The following is a 20,080-nucleotide window of genomic DNA, read 5'->3' as shown; positions in this document are numbered from 1 at the left end:
TTGGACCTCAGGAACAAGAATCCGTCAAAGATTTTTCGATCCGACGCTCCGTTAATTTTTTATTAATTTTTGAAACTTTTATTTGGTTTGCAGTTTTTCGATGAAAATTAAAGCAAGAAAATACTCTTTTTATTAATTTTGTCCTCAGGAGTAAGAATCTGAAGTCTGATTTAACATTCACGACTTGGTTACGATTCTATTAATTATTTAAAAATGGTATTGTGTCTCTATCTTAACGTATGTCTTAACTTGAATATTTTGACAGCACACATTGAGGTTATGTTCATGATTTACTAAACTTATTTTCAGAGTACAACAAATGATTAACAACGATCCTGCTTGCACAAGAGACTACCAGAATTCTTTACTGTTTACTTTCTCGTTCTTCTGGGCATGGTAGCAAAGAAATTACACAAGTTAAGAAGTTCATTTGAAGCTATTTAGAGTTGGAGTTGATTTGCAACAAATTGATGGGTCTTTTTGAAATTTTTAAACGCAGGTAAGCTGAAAACTGTTTGAATTCCAGCCTTGAAATGTTTCGTGGTATTTCAGGTTCCAACTTCATTACCAGAGTTTATTATTAAGAGACTGAATCGATGGATGATACCCATAGCCTAAGATGTCGAAAAGGCGGTTGTCGTCGCTCAACGCTAAAGGACTCTGCAAGTTATTGCACAGAATTGAAGAAACCACCCATTCAGTGCTCCCAGAGAACCGTGAATTGATCAAGGAGCATAACATCATGAAAAAGGTGCTGCTTTACTGCAATGTGGATGAAAAAGGTTAAATTTAAACATGTTTTAAGTCAAAGTCAAATGTTCTGTTTCCAGTGGTTGAAGATGTCGTTCAGTGACTGGGAAATGTTCAGAGTGTTGCTGATTTCATTGCGGGAGCACGAAGTTTGCAACGTTTTCAAACCTGATGAGTCTACGAGCAAAAAACGAGTGTTTCTCCAGAGAAGGCTCAAAGGAACTCAACCAACGGAAACAAAGTATCATCGAGATGCAGTTGTCAAGAAAGAAAATACTACAAAGGCTCTGAAGGTCATCTGGTGTCTTGTCAGCTATTTTGTGAAGTCAAAGAAACATCAAGGAATGGAAGTTTATAGAGAATTTTTATTGGTTTTTTGAAAACGCGAGATCTGGAATTCTGGATGCATCGCTGCTTGTTTGAGGAAGGATGGAAGGTTTGTTTTCTTTTCTCTCCATTTATGGTTTTTGGCAAACTTGCGCTAGACGTTAACTGTTACCAATAAACATCCCTAGGGGCTGCTACCAACTTTAGACGAGTGCATTTGATGGTCACGTGCAGTAAAATTCGTAATTTTGGAATGCGGTTTGCGGCATCGTTTTTCTCGCGATTTTTTACATAAGAAATCGTTTTTAGATTTTCCAAAAGTCGAAATTAAACGTCGTTTTTACATTAAAAATAGTGATTGAAAATCACCCCAAAATGACCACTTCCAAACAGTTTTTGGTCAATGCTTTCTTTATTTCGTAGGTAAACTCAATAAATTTTGACTCATTTTACGCAGAATCTCACGCTGAATCCAAATCTGGAATTTAAATTCAGATCCGACAACAAATAACTGAGTTATGGCCGTTTGAATTTTTGGGTTGTCGCCAGATGGCCAAATTTTTGAAGGTTCCAAACAATTCATGCTCGATATCTCGAAAACTATTTCAGATATTGGAATGCGGTTTGCGGCATCGTTTTTCTCGCGATTTTTTACATAAGAAATCGTTTTTAGATTTTCCAAAAGTCGAAATTTGCAAATTTTCGCAAAAATTCATGACTAAAACTATGGCCAAACTTCTCATATCGATATCTCGCTTATTTTTTAGAGTAAACTCGAGTTATTATACATCAGTGAACGCAGAATTTTACGCAGATTCCAAATCTGGGATTTAAATTCAGATCCGACAACAAATAACTGAGTTATGGCCGATCAAAGTTTCGGATAGTTGATTTTCATTTTTTCTCATTTTTCCCAATTTTCAAAGTTAAATATCTCGGAAACTATTAGAGATATTGAGATGCGGTTTGCGCCATCGTTTTTCTCGGCTCATTTTACGTTAGAAAAAGTGCTTAAAAGCCCAAAATTCGATGGTCGATTTTTCGCGAAAAAAAATTGCGACTCAAACGATGAAAATTTTTATTTTTTTTTATTTTTGGGCATAACTCCTAAACCGTTTGTTTGATCGATCTCAAATTGGGCCAGTGGATAGATTTTGAGCTCCTCTTTCGACTGATATATAATTCAATGCTATTAAACGTCATTTTCATTTTGAAAACATTGATTGAAAATCACCCCAAAATGACCACTTCCAAACAGTTTTTGGTCAATGCTTTCTTTATTTCGTAGGTAAACTCAATAAATTTTGACTCATTTTACGCAGAATCTCACGCTGAATCCAAATCTGGAATTTAAATTCAGATCCGACAACAAATAACTGAGTTATGGCCGTTTGAATTTTTGGGTTGTCGCCAGATGGCCAAATTTTTGAAGGTTCCAAACAATTCATGCTCGATATCTCGAAAACTATTTCAGATATTGGAATGCGGTTTGCGGCATCGTTTTTCTCGCGATTTTTTACATAAGAAATCGTTTTTAGATTTTCCAAAAGTCGAAATTTGCAAATTTTCGCAAAAATTCATGACTAAAACTATGGCCAAACTTCTCATATCGATATCTCGCTTATTTTTTAGAGTAAACTCGAGTTATTATACATCAGTGAACGCAGAATTTTACGCAGATTCCAAATCTGGGATTTAAATTCAGATCCGACAACAAATAACCGAGTTATGGCCGATCAAAGTTTCGGATAGTTGATTTTCATTTTTTCTCATTTTTCCCAATTTTCAAAGTTAAATATCTCGGAAACTATTAGAGATATTGAGATGCGGTTTGCGCCATCGTTTTTCTCGGCTCATTTTACGTTAGAAAAAGTGCTTAAAAGCCCAAAATTCGATAGTCGATTTTTCGCGAAAAAAAATTGCGACTCAAACGATGAAAATTTTTATTTTTTTTTATTTTTGACCATAACTCGTAAACCGTTTGTTTGATCGATCTCAAATTGGGCCAGTGGATAGATTTTGAGCTCCTCTTTCGACTGATATATAATTCAATGCTATTAAACGTCATTTTCATTTTGAAAACATTGATTGAAAATCACCCCAAAATGACCACTTCCAAACAGTTTTTGGTCAATGCTTTCTTTATTTCGTAGGTAAACTCAATAAATTTTGACTCATTTTACGCAGAATCTCACGCTGAATCCAAATCTGGAATTTAAATTCAGATCCGACAACAAATAACTGAGTTATGGCCGTTTGAATTTTTCGGTTGTCTCCAGATGGCCAAATTTTTGAAGGTTCCAAACAATTCATGCTCGATATCTCGAAAACTATTTCAGATATTGGAATGCGGTTTGCGGCATCGTTTTTCTCGCGATTTTTTACATAAGAAATCGTTTTTAGATTTTCCAAAAGTCGAAATTTGCAAATTTTCGCAAAAATTCATGACTAAAACTATGGCCAAACTTCTCATATCGATATCTCGCTTATTTTTTAGAGTAAACTTGAGTTATTATACATCAGTGAACGCAGAATTTTACGCAGATTGCAAATTTGGGATTTAAATTTAGTGTCTTTATGATGTCATGGCTTTTGTAGTATCAGAGGAAGATGAACACCTAAAACTATTTGGTTTGTTTTAGTCGGAAAAAGAAATGAGCACTGAAATGTCCGACAAGCTGGCTGCGGTTACATCAGCATATAAAAACAACAATGATCTACAAGAATTGAAGAAGTCGTTAAATGAGATATTTTTGAGGAAGCGCCACTTGCGAAGGTCTAACCTTGGCTCTTGGCTCTTGGATCAGTTGGAATTAGAGCAATAATCAATTACCATTAATTAAGAATGGATAGCTTCGTCCATTTCAGATTGTTTCCCTCGTCTTTTTTAGGTAAGCCAACAAACATGTTCCTAATGAAACTTTTTCACACTTTTTGCAAGAAGGAGGGAGAGTGTCGAGTTTGTGTTTTTTTATTTTATTAATACTCCTTTAGTTTAATTTGAGGGTATTGTTTTTTATCATTCTTCCTTATTCCTGCAAATGGTTTTGATTCAAAAATTGTAAGTTTTAAAAACAAAAGTTTAGCCCTCTGGTGAGAGGAGGCGTGAACTATCAACTTCGGCGTTATTCCGCTAGGTGGCTTTTATGGAAAAACTTCTCTCACTTTTCGGTGTAAATAAATACAATAAACTACTTAACTTGTTAATTTTAACGTCAGAAAAACGAATCTGAACTTTGATTTAAGATTTACGACTTTGTTAATATTTTATTTAATATTATTTATGGACTAAAGACTGTTGACGCATGTCCTAGCTTCTATGCTTCGTTGACAGATTGCTTGACGCGGGAAATTGAATTTTAAAATTTTTAATATGCATTTTCTCAAAAAATCTTGCAGATAGCGAGGAACGGAGACCAAAAATGGATGTGGAAATGTCAAATTATGCCATGTGCATAGTTTCGTGTCGATCTGCGAACTTTCGCGTTTTTCGCCAAAAAAAGTTCAAAGACTAAACATCATGGATTTTTGGCGATTTCGACAAAAAATAAAATCTCTTTGAAACCGACTTTTTCCATCAATTTGGACCTCAGGAACAAGAATCCGTCAAAGATTTTTCGATCAGACGCTCCGTTAATGTTTTATTAATTTTTCAAACTTTTATTTGGTTTGCAGTTTTTCGATGAAAATTAAAGCAAGAAAATACTCTTTTTATTAATTTTGTCTTCAGGAGTAAGAATCTAAAGTCTGATTTAACATTCACGACTTGGTTACGATTCTATTAATTATTAAAAATTATTGTGTCTCTATCTTAACGTATGTCTTAACTTGACTATTTTGACAGCACACATTGAGGTTATGTTCATGATTTAACAAGAAACTACCAGAATTCTTTACTGTTTACTTTCTCGTTCTTCTGGGCATGGTAGCAAAGAAATTACACAAGTTAAGAAGTTCATTTGAAGCTATTTAGAGTTGGAGTTGATTTGCAACAAATTGATGGGTCTTTATTGAAATTTTTAAACGCAGGTAAGCTGAAAACTGTTTGAATTCCAGCCTTGAAATGTTTCGTGGTATTTCCAGGTTCCAACTTCATTACCAGAGTTTATTATTAAAGAGACTGAATCGATGGATGATACCCATAGCCTAAGATGTCGAAAAGGCGGTTGTCGTCGCTCAACGCTGAAGGACTCTGCAAGTTATTGCACAGAATTGAAGAAACCACCCATTCAGTGCTCCCAGAGTACAGTGAATTGATCCATCACGAAAAAGGTGCTGCTTTACTGCAATATGGATGAAAAAGGTTAAATTCAAAGTCAAATGTTCTTTTTCCAGTGGTTGAAGATGTCGTTCAGTGACTGGGAGATGTTTCAAGTGTTGCCTTATTGCATTGCGGGAGCACGAAGTTTGCAATGTTGAGTCTACGAGCAGAAAACCAGTATTCTCCTCTAGAGAAGAGCCAAAGGAACTCAACCAACGGAAACAGAGCATCATCGAGATGCAGTTGTCAAGAAAGAAAATATGTACTACAAAGGCTCTGAAGGTCATCTGGTGTCTTGTGAGCTATTTTGTGAAGTCAAGGAAACATCATTTATTGGTTTCTTGAAAACGCGAGATCTGTTTGTTCAGGAAGGATGGAAGGTTTGTTTGTTTTCTTTTCTCTCCATTCATGGTCTCACCTTAATCTCTTAGTTGCAGCTTAACACAACTTTGTTGTCTTTCCTGTTGGTCAAGAAGCAGGCGCAATTAAAAGCTTTGCCGCGAAGAAACAGCAATTGACTGCACAGAGTAAGAAGAGTTTTTCAGGTGAGATAAACAAACATGTTCTTGATGAAACTTTTTTACACTTCTTGCAGGAAGGAAGATGGTGGAAGGCGTGATATTACATCAACACTCAACTCAGGCATAGGAATGATGCCGAAGAGAGGATGCGAAATCTCGAGGTTTTAGAGGCTAAACAACTCCGGACTGACCGGACTATCCAGATACTTTGGGTGACAGTGCGGCGCGCGCGCGCGCTGTCGACTGAAGAGTCTGTTGATTTCGCTCAAGGATGGAATCGAAAGCGATCATTTCTGTGTCGAAGCTCTTCGAAATCGGGGAAGACTCAAAACCAAACACAAGTTTAGGTTTGTGGTTTTTCTTAAACTAATTTTGTTGATTTAGGAGAAAACGTTGCCAGAATTCGCCGACGAAATAAGAAAGTTGAAGGCGATGATCGTCAAACACGAAAACAGAATTCGAGCGTTGTTGTCTTATCATTTCTAAACAAGTGCTCAAATCGTTTGCAATTTTCGCTTCTACTTAATTATTATGTCATTTTTTATCACCCCAAAGTGGTGGCTCTTTAATATATATTATCTACGATTGTTAAATGTCTAGTTATAGAAGATTATAATATTTTTATGAAACAAATTTTCGCGAAAATTCATGATTAAAAAAACAATGCCAAACTTCTCATATCGATATCTCGCTTGTTTTTTGGTGTAAACTTGCGTTATTATACATCATTTTACCCATCGGCCACGGTGGATTATTCCCACGGACATTTACCCATTGTTAATCCCATCCTGATCTGAAGGCTTTGGATCACATCCCTTTGGTCCGTCCAGAGGTCGATTCTCCACCCACATCTAGCCCTTAAGATCTTGTACTTGAAGTTGGTATGGTTCCTAGCCTTTTTCTTTTTGGCGAAGTCAGAAACGCAGCTGCTGGTGGTGCTGATGCTAGTGACAAGTTGTCACGTTCCAAATGTTGCAGGTGAAGCGAGAGTTCCACGACTTCCGATGCACGTGACGTTGACTCCGCGGAAGCTTAGCCCTTCTTCGTTTTCACCGGCCTCATCTTCAGTCTCTCTGCCTCTTCGTGGTCCTCACCGCCCAAACACGGTACAAGAAATTCACGGCTTTCATCCAAGTCGTCTTCTCGGTTCTAATCCTCCTGAAATCAACCCAGAAAACTGAAAAACGATATTAAAATCCGCTCGGTTTCGAACAGTTTTCGCACCATCTTCGATCACGCAAGCAGTCCGCGAAGAGTGCAGCTCGTTTTACAGCGCGATCAAATCGACAAGAGGTACAACTTGTACACGTTCGAAATCACCACGAAAGTGCAAGCGGGGACACTTTTCAACAACGAGGTGGGGGGTTCAAGGTACAAGTCGGGTTAGACGAAATCGGCTGTCTCGCTTGTAGTAACAACAATTTAACGACGGTCAAAAGACCGAAAGAAGCGAGATTTAATGTAAGGAGTGTAGTCGAGGCGGTTTTCAACGTCTTTCTAAGTCCTGTTGTAGTTTTTAAGTAGAAACTTTGTACTCATTAATTTATTCATGTTAATGTTCGTGTTATTAATAAATTTCTTTAAATTTGCCGGTTCTTATTTGGGCTGTGTGTGATTGGTTGAAAACTAAACAGGTTTCTTCGCGACTGATATTTGAAATTTAATCGAAACCTTCTTAAAACATTTTTTTTTATTAATTTAGACTTCAGGAACAAGATTCTGTACTCTAAAGTCGGATTCAAAACGTAATTATAAGTTTACTTAAAATTTGCAATGTAGATAGGCAACCAATTATACACACATTATGCATTCATTTTTCGGTGTAAATAAATACAATAAACTACTTAACTTGTTAATTTTAACCTCAGAAAAACGAATCAAAACTTTGATTTAAGATTTACGACTTTGTTAATATTTTATTTAATATTATTTATGGACTAAAGACTGTTGACGCATGTCCTAGCTTCTATGCTTCGTTGACAGATTGCTTGACGCGGGAAATTGAATTTTAAAATTTTTAATTTGCATTTTCTCAAAAAATCTCACAGATAGCGAGGAACGGAGACCAGAAATGGATGTAGAAATGTCAAATTATGCCATGTGCAAAGTTTCGTGTCGATCTGAAAACTTTCGTGTTTTTCGCCAAAAAAAGTTCAAAGGGGTTAATCCATGGATTTTGGCGATTTTGACAAAAAATAAAATCTCTTTGAAACCGACTTTTTCCATCAATTTGGACCTCAGGAACAAGAATCCGTCAAAGATTTTTCGATCCGACGCTCCGTTAATTTTTTATTAATTTTTGAAACTTTTATTTGGTTTGCAGTTTTTCGATGAAAATTAAAGCAAGAAAATACTCTTTTTATTAATTTTGTCCTCAGGAGTAAGAATCTGAAGTCTGATTTAACATTCACGACTTGGTTACGATTCTATTAATTATTTAAAAATGGTATTGTGTCTCTATCTTAACGTATGTCTTAACTTGAATATTTTGACAGCACACATTGAGGTTATGTTCATGATTTACTAAACTTATTTTCAGAGTACAACAAATGATTAACAACGATCCTGCTTGCACAAGAGACTACCAGAATTCTTTACTGTTTACTTTCTCGTTCTTCTGGGCATGGTAGCAAAGAAATTACACAAGTTAAGAAGTTCATTTGAAGCTATTTAGAGTTGGAGTTGATTTGCAACAAATTGATGGGTCTTTTTGAAATTTTTAAACGCAGGTAAGCTGAAAACTGTTTGAATTCCAGCCTTGAAATGTTTCGTGGTATTTCAGGTTCCAACTTCATTACCAGAGTTTATTATTAAGAGACTGAATCGATGGATGATACCCATAGCCTAAGATGTCGAAAAGGCGGTTGTCGTCGCTCAACGCTAAAGGACTCTGCAAGTTATTGCACAGAATTGAAGAAACCACCCATTCAGTGCTCCCAGAGAACAGTGAATTGATCAAGGAGCATAACATCATGAAAAAGGTGCTGCTTTACTGCAATGTGGATGAAAAAGGTTAAATTTAAACATGTTTTAAGTCAAAGTCAAATGTTCTGTTTCCAGTGGTTGAAGATGTCGTTCAGTGACTGGGAAATGTTCAGAGTGTTGCTGATTTCATTGCGGGAGCACGAAGTTTGCAACGTTTTCAAACCTGATGAGTCTACGAGCAAAAAACGAGTGTTTCTCCAGAGAAGGCTCAAAGGAACTCAACCAACGGAAACAAAGTATCATCGAGATGCAGTTGTCAAGAAAGAAAATACTACAAAGGCTCTGAAGGTCATCTGGTGTCTTGTCAGCTATTTTGTGAAGTCAAAGAAACATCAAGGAATGGAAGTTTATAGAGAATTTTTATTGGTTTTTTGAAAACGCGAGATCTGGAATTCTGGATGCATCGCTGCTTGTTTGAGGAAGGATGGAAGGTTTGTTTTCTTTTCTCTCCATTTATGGTTTTTGGCAAACTTGCGCTAGACGTTAACTGTTACCAATAAACATCCCTAGGGGCTGCTACCAACTTTAGACGAGTGCATTTGATGGTCACGTGCAGTAAAATTCGTAATTTTGGAATGCGGTTTGCGGCATCGTTTTTCTCGCGATTTTTTACATAAGAAATCGTTTTTAGATTTTCCAAAAGTCGAAATTAAACGTCGTTTTTACATTAAAAATAGTGATTGAAAATCACCCCAAAATGACCACTTCCAAACAGTTTTTGGTCAATGCTTTCTTTATTTCGTAGGTAAACTCAATAAATTTTGACTCATTTTACGCAGAATCTCACGCTGAATCCAAATCTGGAATTTAAATTCAGATCCGACAACAAATAACTGAGTTATGGCCGTTTGAATTTTTGGGTTGTCGCCAGATGGCCAAATTTTTGAAGGTTCCAAACAATTCATGCTCGATATCTCGAAAACTATTTCAGATATTGGAATGCGGTTTGCGGCATCGTTTTTCTCGCGATTTTTTACATAAGAAATCGTTTTTAGATTTTCCAAAAGTCGAAATTTGCAAATTTTCGCAAAAATTCATGACTAAAACTATGGCCAAACTTCTCATATCGATATCTCGCTTATTTTTTAGAGTAAACTCGAGTTATTATACATCGTTGAACGCAGAATTTTACGCAGATTCCAAATCTGGGATTTAAATTCAGATCCGACAACAAATAACTGAGTTATGGCTGATCAAAATTTCGGATAGTTGATTTTCATTTTTTCTCATTTTTCCCAATTTTCAAAGTTAAATATCTCGGAAACTATTAGAGATATTGAGATGCGGTTTGCGCCATCGTTTTTCTCGGCTCATTTTACGTCAGAAAAAGTGCTTAAAAGTCGAAAATTTGATAGTCGATTTTTCGCGAAAAAAAATTGCGACTCAAACGATGAAAATTTTTCAATTTTTTTATTTTTGACCATAACTCGTAAACCGTTTGTTTGATCGATCTCAAATTGGGCCAGTGGATAGATTTTGAGCTCCTCTTTCGACTGATATATAATTCAATGCTATTAAACGTCATTTTCATTTTGAAAACATTGATTGAAAATCACCATAAAATGACCACTTCCAAACAGTTTTTGGTCAATGCTTTCTTTATTTCGTAGGTAAACTCAATAAATTTTGACTCATTTTACGCAGAATCTCACGCTGAATCCAAATCTGGAATTTAAATTCAGATCCGACAACAAATAACTGAGTTATGGCCGTTTGAATTTTTGGGTTGTCGCCAGATGGCCAAATTTTTGAAGGTTCCAAACAATTCATGCTCGATATCTCGAAAACTATTTCAGATATTGGAATGCGGTTTGCGGCATCGTTTTTCTCGCGATTTTTTACATAAGAAATCGTTTTTAGATTTTCCAAAAGTCAAAATTTGCAAATTTTCGCAAAAATTCATGACTAAAACTATGGCCAAATTTCTCATATCGATATCTCGCTTATTTTTTAGAGTAAACTCGAGTTATTATACATCCGTGAACGCAGAATTTTACGCAGATTCCAAATCTGGGATTTAAATTCAGATCCGACAACAGATAACTGAGTTATGGCCGATCAAAGTTTCGGATAGTTGATTTTCATTTTTTCTCATTTTTCCCAATTTTCAAAGTTAAATATCTCGGAAACTATTAGAGATATTGAGATGCGGTTTGCGCCATCGTTTTTTTCGGCTCATTTTACGTCAGAAAAAGTGCTTAAAAGTCGAAAATTCGATAGTCGATTTTTCGCGAAAAAAAATTGCGACTCAAACGATGAAAATTTTTATTTTTTTTTATTTTTGGCTATAACTCCTAAACCGTTTGTTTGATCGATCTCAAATTGAGCCAGTAGATAGATTTCGAGCTCTTCTTTCGAATGATATATAATACAAAGGTATTAAACGTCGTTTTTACATTAAAAATAGTGATTGAAAATCACCCCAAAATGACCACTTCCAAACAGTTTTTGGTCAATGCTTTCTTTATTTCGTAGGTAAACTCAATAAATTTTGACTCATTTTACGCAGAATCTCACGCTGAATCCAAATCTGGAATTTAAATTCAGATCCGACAACAAATAACTGAGTTATGGCCGTTTGAATTTTTGGGTTGTCGCCAGATGGCCAAATTTTTGAAGGTTCCAAACAATTCATGCTCGATATCTCGAAAACTATTTCAGATATTGGAATGCGGTTTGCGGCATCGTTTTTCTCGCGATTTTTTACATAAGAAATCGTTTTTAGATTTTCCAAAAGTCGAAATTTGCAAATTTTCGCAAAAATTCATGACTAAAACTATGGCCAAACTTCTCATATCGATATCTCGCTTATTTTTTAGAGTAAACTCGAGTTATTATACATCAGTGAACGCAGAATTTTACGCAGATTCCAAATCTGGGATTTAAATTCAGATCCGACAACAAATAACTGAGTTATGGCCGATCAAAGTTTCGGATAGTTGATTTTCATTTTTTCTCATTTTTCCCAATTTTCAAAGTTAAATATCTCGGAAACTATTAGAGATATTGAGATGCGGTTTGCGCCATCGTTTTTCTCGGCTCATTTTACGTTAGAAAAAGTGCTTAAAAGCCCAAAATTCGATAGTCGATTTTTCGCGAAAAAAAATTGCGACTCAAACGATGAAAATTTTTATTTTTTTTTATTTTTGGGCATAACTCCTAAACCGTTTGTTTGATCGATCTCAAATTGGGCCAGTGGATAGATTTTGAGCTCCTCTTTCGAATGATATATAATACAAAGGTATTAAACGTCGTTTTTACATTAAAAATAGTGATTGAAAATCACCCCAAAATGACCACTTCCAAACAGTTTTTGGTCAATGCTTTCTTTATTTCGTAGGTAAACTCAATAAATTTTGACTCATTTTACGCAGAATCTCACGCTGAATCCAAATCTGGAATTTAAATTCAGATCCGACAACAAATAACTGAGTTATGGCCGTTTGAATTTTTGGGTTGTCGCCAGATGGCCAAATTTTTGAAGGTTCCAAACAATTCATGCTCGATATCTCGAAAACTATTTCAGATATTGGAATGCGGTTTGCGGCATCGTTTTTCTCGCGATTTTTTACATAAGAAATCGTTTTTAGATTTTCCAAAAGTCGAAATTTGCAAATTTTCGCAAAAATTCATGACTAAAACTATGGCCAAACTTCTCATATCGATATCTCGCTTATTTTTTAGAGTAAACTCGAGTTATTATACATCAGTGAACGCAGAATTTTACGCAGATTCCAAATCTGGGATTTAAATTCAGATCCGACAACAAATAACTGAGTTATGGCCGATCAAAGTTTCGGATAGTTGATTTTCATTTTTTCTCATTTTTCCCAATTTTCAAAGTTAAATATCTCGGAAACTATTAGAGATATTGAGATGCGGTTTGCGCCATCGTTTTTCTCGGCTCATTTTACGTCAGAAAAAGTGCTTAAAAGCCCAAAATTCGATAGTCGATTTTTCGCGAAAAAAAATTGCGACTCAAACGATGAAAATTTTTATTTTTTTTTTATTTTTGGGCATAACTCCTAAACCGTTTGTTTGATCGATCTCAAATTGGGCCAGTAGATAGATTTTGAGCTCCTCTTTCGACTGATATATAATTCAATGCTATTAAACGTCATTTTCATTTTGAAAACATTGATTGAAAATCACCCCAAAATGACCACTTCCAAACAGTTTTTGGTCAATGCTTTCTTTATTTCGTAGGTAAACTCAATAAATTTCGACTCATTTTACGCAGAATCTCACGCTGAATCCATATCTGGAATTTAAATTCAGATCCGACAACAAATAACTGAGTTATGGCCGTTTGAATTTTTGGGTTGTCGCCAGATGGCCAAATTTTTGAAGGTTCCAAACAATTCATGCTCGATATCTCGAAAACTATTTCAGATATTGGAATGCGGTTTGCGGCATCGTTTTTCTCGCGATTTTTTACATAAGAAATCGTTTTTAGATTTTCCAAAAGTCGAAATTTGCAAATTTTCGCAAAATTTCATGACTAAAACTATGGCCAAACTTCTCATATCGATATCTCGCTTATTTTTTAGAGTAAACTCGAGTTATTATACATCAGTGAACGCAGAATTTTACGCAGATTCCAAATCTGGGATTTAAATTCAGATACGACTGCAAATAACAGAGTTATGGCCGATCAAAGTTTCGGATAGTTGATTTTCATTTTTTCTCATTTTTCCCAATTTTCAAAGTTAAATATCTCGGAAACTATTAGAGATATTGAGATGCGGTTTGCGTCATCGTTTTTCTCGGCTCATTTTACGTCAGAAAAAGTGCTTAAAAGTCGAGAATTCGATAGTCGATTTTTCGCGAAAAAAAATTGCGACTCAAACGATGAAAATTTTTCAATTTTTTTATTTTTGACCATAACTCGTAAACCGTTTGTTTGATCGATCTCAAATTGGGCCAGTGGATAGATTTTGAGCTCCTCTTTCGACTGTTATATAATTCAATGCTATTAAACGTCATTTTCATTTTGAAAACATTGATTGAAAATCACCCCAAAATGACCACTTCCAAACAGTTTTTGGTCAATGCTTTCTTTATTTCGTAGGTAAACTCAATAAATTTTGACTCATTTTACGCAGAATCTCACGCTGAATCCAAATCTGGAATTTAAATTCAGATCCGACAACAAATAACTGAGTTATGGCCGTTTGAATTTTTGGGTTGTCGCCAGATGGCCAAATTTTTGAAGGTTCCAAACAATTCATGCTCGATATCTCGAAAACTATTTCAGATATTGGAATGCGGTTTGCGGCATCGTTTTTCTCGCGATTTTTTACATAAGAAATCGTTTTTAGATTTTCCAAAAGTCGAAATTTGCAAATTTTTGCAAAAATTCATGACTAAAACTATGGCCAAACTTCTCATATCGATATCTCGCTTATTTTTTAGAGTAAACTCGAGTTATTATACATCAGTGAACGCAGAATTTTACGCAGATTCCAAATCTGGGATTTAAATTCAGATCCGACAACAAATAACTGAGTTATGGCCGATCAAAGTTTCGGATAGTTGATTTTCATTTTTTCTCATTTTTCCCAATTTTCAAAGTTAAATATCTCGGAAACTATTAGAGATATTGAGATGCGGTTTGCGCCATCGTTTTTTTCGGCTCATTTTACGTCAGAAAAAGTGCTTAAAAGTCGAGAATTCGATAGTCGATTTTTCGCGAAAAAAAATTGCGACTCAAACGATGAAAATTTTTCAATTTTTTTATTTTTGACCATAACTCGTAAACCGTTTGTTTGATCGATCTCAAATTGGGCCAGTGGATAGATTTTGAGCTCCTCTTTCGACTGTTATATAATTCAATGCTATTAAACGTCATTTTCATTTTGAAAACATTGATTGAAAATCACCCCAAAATGACCACTTCCAAACAGTTTTTGGTCAATGCTTTCTTTATTTCGTAGGTAAACTCAATAAATTTTGACTCATTTTACGCAGAATCTCACGCTGAATCCAAATCTGGAATTTAAATTCAGATCCGACAACAAATAACTGAGTTATGGCCGTTTGAATTTTTGGGTTGTCGCCAGATGGCCAAATTTTTGAAGGTTCCAAACAATTCATGCTCGATATCTCGAAAACTATTTCAGATATTGGAATGCGGTTTGCGGCATCGTTTTTCTCGCGATTTTTTACATAAGAAATCGTTTTTAGATTTTCCAAAAGTCGAAATTTGCAAATTTTCGCAAAATTTCATGACTAAAACTATGGCCAAACTTCTCATATCGATATCTCGCTTATTTTTTAGAGTAAACTCGAGTTATTATACATCAGTGAACGCAGAATTTTACGCAGATTGCAAATTTGGGATTTAAATTTAGTGTCTTTATGATGTCATGGCTTTTGTAGTATCAGAGGAAGATTAACACCTAAAACTATTTGGTTTGTTTTAGTCGGAAAATGAAATGAGCACTGAAATGTCCGACAAGCTGGCTGCGGTTACATCAGCATATAAAAACAACAATGATCTACAAGAATTGAAGAAGTCGTTAAATGAGATATTTTTGAGGAAGCGCCACTTGCGAAGGACTAACCTTGGCTCTTGGCTCTTGGATCAGTTGGAATTAGAGCAATAATCAATTACCATTAATTAAGAATGGATAGTTTCGTCCATTTCAGATTGTTTCCCTCGTCTTTTTTAGGTAAGCCAACAAACATGTTCCTAATGAAACTTTTTCACACTTTTTGCAAGAAGGAGGGAGAGTGTCGAGTTTGTGTTTTTTTATTTTATTAATACTCCTTTAGTTTAATTTGAGGGTATTGTTTTTTATCATTCATCCTTATTCCTGCAAATGGTTTTGATTCAAAAATTGTAAGTTTTAAAAACAAAAGTTTAGCCCTCTGGTGAGAGGAGGCGTGAACTATCAACTTCGGCGTTATTCCGCTAGGTGGCTTTTATGGAAAAACTTCTCTCACTTTTCGGTGTAAATAAATACAATAAACTACTTAACTTGTTAATTTTAACCTCAGAAAAAGCGAATCTGAACTTTGATTTAAGTTTTACGACTTTGTTAATATTTTATTTAATATTATTTATGGACTAAAGACTGTTGACGCATGTCCTAGCTTCTATGCTTCGTTAACAGATTGCTTGACGCGGGAAATTGAATTTTAAAATTTTTAATTTGCATTTTCTCAAAAAATCTTGCAGATAGCGAGGAACGGAGACCAAAAATGGATGTGGAAATGTCAAATTATGCCATGTGCATAGTTTCGTGTCGATCTGCGAACTTTCGCGTTTTTCGCCAAAAAAAGTTCAAAGACTAAACATCATGGATTTTTGGCGATTTCGACAAAAAATAAAATCTCTTTGAAACCGACTTTTTCCATCAATTTGGACCTCAGGAACAAGAATCCGTCAAAGATTTTTCGATCAAACGCTCCGTTAATGTTTTATTAATTTTTCAAACTTTTATTTGGTTTGCAGTTTTTCGATGAAAATTAAAGCAAGAAAATACTCTTTTTATTAATTTTGTCCTCAGGAGTAAGAATCTAAAGTCTGATTTAACATTCACGACTTGGTTACGATTCTATTAATTATTAAAAATTATTGTGTCTCTATCTTAACGTATGTCTTAACTTGACTATTTTGACAGCACACATTGAGGTTATGTTCATGATTTAACAAGAAACTACCAGAATTCTTTACTGTTTACTTTCTCGTTCTTCTGGGCATGGTAGCAAAGAAATTACACAAGTTAAGAAGTTCATTTGAAGCTATTTAGAGTTGGAGTTGATTTGCAACAAATTGATGGGTCTTTATTGAAATTTTTAAACGCAGGTAAGCTGAAAACTGTTTGAATTCCAGCCTTGAAATGTTTCGTGGTATTTCCAGGTTCCAACTTCATTACCAGAGTTTATTATTAAAGAGACTGAATCGATGGATGATACCCATAGCCTAAGATGTCGAAAAGGCGGTTGTCGTCGCTCAACGCTGAAGGACTCTGCAAGTTATTGCACAGAATTGAAGAAACCACCCATTCAGTGCTCCCAGAGTACAGTGAATTGATCCATCACGAAAAAGGTGCTGCTTTACTGCAATATGGATGAAAAAGGTTAAATTCAAAGTCAAATGTTCTTTTTCCAGTGGTTGAAGATGTCGTTCAGTGACTGGGAGATGTTTCAAGTGTTGCCTTATTGCATTGCGGGAGCACGAAGTTTGCAATGTTGAGTCTACGAGCAGAAAACCAGTATTCTCCTCTAGAGAAGAGCCAAAGGAACTCAACCAACGGAAACAGAGCATCATCGAGATGCAGTTGTCAAGAAAGAAAATATGTACTACAAAGGCTCTGAAGGTCATCTGGTGTCTTGTGAGCTATTTTGTGAAGTCAAGGAAACATCATTTATTGGTTTCTTGAAAACGCGAGATCTGTTTGTTCAGGAAGGATGGAAGGTTTGTTTGTTTTCTTTTCTCTCCATTCATGGTCTCACCTTAATCTCTTAGTTGCAGCTTAACACAACTTTGTTGTCTTTCCTGTTGGTCAAGAAGCAGGCGCAATTAAAAGCTTTGCCGCGAAGAAACAGCAATTGACTGCACAGAGTAAGAAGAGTTTTTCAGGTGAGATAAACAAACATGTTCTTGATGAAACTTTTTTACACTTCTTGCAGGAAGGAAGATGGTGGAAGGCGTGATATTACATCAACACTCAACTCAGGCATAGGAATGATGCCGAAGAGAGGATGCGAAATCTCGAGGTTTTAGAGGCTAAACAACTCCGGACTGACCGGACTATCCAGATACTTTGGGTGACAGTGCGGCGCGCGCGCGCGCTGTCGACTGAAGAGTCTGTTGATTTCGCTCAAGGATGGAATCGAAAGCGATCATTTCTGTGTCGAAGCTCTTCGAAATCGGGGAAGACTCAAAACCAAACACAAGTTTAGGTTTGTGGTTTTTCTTAAACTAATTTTGTTGATTTAGGAGAAAACGTTGCCAGAATTCGCCGACGAAATAAGAAAGTTGAAGGCGATGATCGTCAAACACGAAAACAGAATTCGAGCGTTGTTGTCTTATCATTTCTAAACAAGTGCTCAAATCGTTTGCAATTTTCGCTTCTACTTAATTATTATGTCATTTTTTATCACCCCAAAGTGGTGGCTCTTTAATATATATTATCTACGATTGTTAAATGTCTAGTTATAGAAGATTATAATATTTTTATGAAACAAATTTTCGCGAAAATTCATGATTAAAAAAACAATGCCAAACTTCTCATATCGATATCTCGCTTGTTTTTTGGTGTAAACTTGCGTTATTATACATCATTTTACCCATCGGCCACGGTGGATTATTCCCACGGACATTTACCCATTGTTAATCCCATCCTGATCTGAAGGCTTTGGATCACATCCCTTTGGTCCGTCCAGAGGTCGATTCTCCACCCACATCTAGCCCTTAAGATCTTGTACTTGAAGTTGGTATGGTTCCTAGCCTTTTTCTTTTTGGCGAAGTCAGAAACGCAGCTGCTGGTGGTGCTGATGCTAGTGACAAGTTGTCACGTTCCAAATGTTGCAGGTGAAGCGAGAGTTCCACGACTTCCGATGCACGTGACGTTGACTCCGCGGAAGCTTAGCCCTTCTTCGTTTTCACCGGCCTCATCTTCAGTCTCTCTGCCTCTTCGTGGTCCTCACCGCCCAAACACGGTACAAGAAATTCACGGCTTTCATCCAAGTCGTCTTCTCGGTTCTAATCCTCCTGAAATCAACCCAGAAAACTGAAAAACGATATTAAAATCCGCTCGGTTTCGAACAGTTTTCGCACCATCTTCGATCACGCAAGCAGTCCGCGAAGAGTGCAGCTCGTTTTACAGCGCGATCAAATCGACAAGAGGTACAACTTGTACACGTTCGAAATCACCACGAAAGTGCAAGCGGGGACACTTTTCAACAACGAGGTGGGGGGTTCAAGGTACAAGTCGGGTTAGACGAAATCGGCTGTCTCGCTTGTAGTAACAACAATTTAACGACGGTCAAAAGACCGAAAGAAGCGAGATTTAATGTAAGGAGTGTAGTCGAGGCGGTTTTCAACGTCTTTCTAAGTCCTGTTGTAGTTTTTAAGTAGAAACTTTGTACTCATTAATTTATTCATGTTAATGTTCGTGTTATTAATAAATTTCTTTAAATTTGCCGGTTCTTATTTGGGCTGTGTGTGATTGGTTGAAAACTAAACAGGTTTCTTCGCGACTGATATTTGAAATTTAATCGAAACCTTCTTAAAACATTTTTTTTTATTAATTTAGACTTCAGGAACAAGATTCTGTACTCTAAAGTCGGATTCAAAACGTAATTATAAGTTTACTTAAAATTTGCAATGTAGATAGGCAACCAATTATACACACATTATGCATTCATTTTTCGGTGTAAATAAATACAATAAACTACTTAACTTGTTAATTTTAACCTCAGAAAAACGAATCAAAACTTTGATTTAAGATTTACGACTTTGTTAATATTTTATTTAATATTATTTATGGACTAAAGACTGTTGACGCATGTCCTAGCTTCTATGCTTCGTTGACAGATTGCTTGACGCGGGAAATTGAATTTTAAAATTTTTAATTTGCATTTTCTCAAAAAATCTCACAGATAGCGAGGAACGGAGACCAGAAATGGATGTAGAAATGTCAAATTATGCCATGTGCAAAGTTTCGTGTCGATCTGAAAACTTTCGTGTTTTTCGCCAAAAAAAGTTCAAAGGGGTTAATCCATGGATTTTGGCGATTTTGACAAAAAATAAAATCTCTTTGAAACCGACTTTTTCCATCAATTTGGACCTCAGGAACAAGAATCCGTCAAAGATTTTTCGATCCGACGCTCCGTTAATTTTTTATTAATTTTTGAAACTTTTATTTGGTTTGCAGTTTTTCGATGAAAATTAAAGCAAGAAAATACTCTTTTTATTAATTTTGTCCTCAGGAGTAAGAATCTGAAGTCTGATTTAACATTCACGACTTGGTTACGATTCTATTAATTATTTAAAAATGGTATTGTGTCTCTATCTTAACGTATGTCTTAACTTGAATATTTTGACAGCACACATTGAGGTTATGTTCATGATTTACTAAACTTATTTTCAGAGTACAACAAATGATTAACAACGATCCTGCTTGCACAAGAGACTACCAGAATTCTTTACTGTTTACTTTCTCGTTCTTCTGGGCATGGTAGCAAAGAAATTACACAAGTTAAGAAGTTCATTTGAAGCTAT

General features: G+C 35.7%; 2 protein-coding genes across 3 annotated transcripts; both read left to right on the top strand.

Annotated features, from left to right (window-relative positions):
- Positions 1-682: 682 nt before the first annotated feature.
- LOC148175599 (uncharacterized) lies at positions 683-1,187 on the top strand. The gene is made up of 2 exons (XM_088034711.1): positions 683-782; positions 831-1,187. The coding sequence occupies exons 1-2, from the start codon at positions 768-770 to the stop codon at positions 1,128-1,130; spliced, it is 315 nt and encodes a 104-aa protein (XP_087890837.1). The 5' UTR covers positions 683-767; the 3' UTR covers positions 1,131-1,187.
- Positions 1,188-8,776: 7,589 nt separating this feature from the next.
- LOC148175598 (uncharacterized) lies at positions 8,777-15,287 on the top strand. 2 transcript variants are annotated; one of them, XM_088034471.1, is made up of 3 exons: positions 8,777-8,871; positions 8,920-9,275; positions 15,270-15,287. In XM_088034471.1, exons 1-2 carry the CDS (start codon positions 8,857-8,859, stop codon positions 9,217-9,219), a joined length of 315 nt encoding a protein of 104 aa, XP_087890597.1. In that variant the 5' UTR covers positions 8,777-8,856; the 3' UTR covers positions 9,220-9,275; positions 15,270-15,287. The 2 variants fall into 2 exon arrangements, with proteins under 2 accessions (XP_087890597.1, XP_087890596.1); XM_088034470.1 differs by having other exon boundaries at positions 8,857-9,275.
- Positions 15,288-20,080: the final 4,793 nt, after the last annotated feature.

Source organism: Gnatocerus cornutus, chromosome 4, assembly GCF_029298725.1.
Source record: "Gnatocerus cornutus isolate USDA-ARS CGAHR chromosome 4, icGnaCorn1.1, whole genome shotgun sequence".
NCBI classification, from domain to species: domain Eukaryota; kingdom Metazoa; phylum Arthropoda; class Insecta; order Coleoptera; family Tenebrionidae; genus Gnatocerus; species Gnatocerus cornutus.
This window is presented reverse-complemented; position numbering and strand designations above follow the sequence as displayed.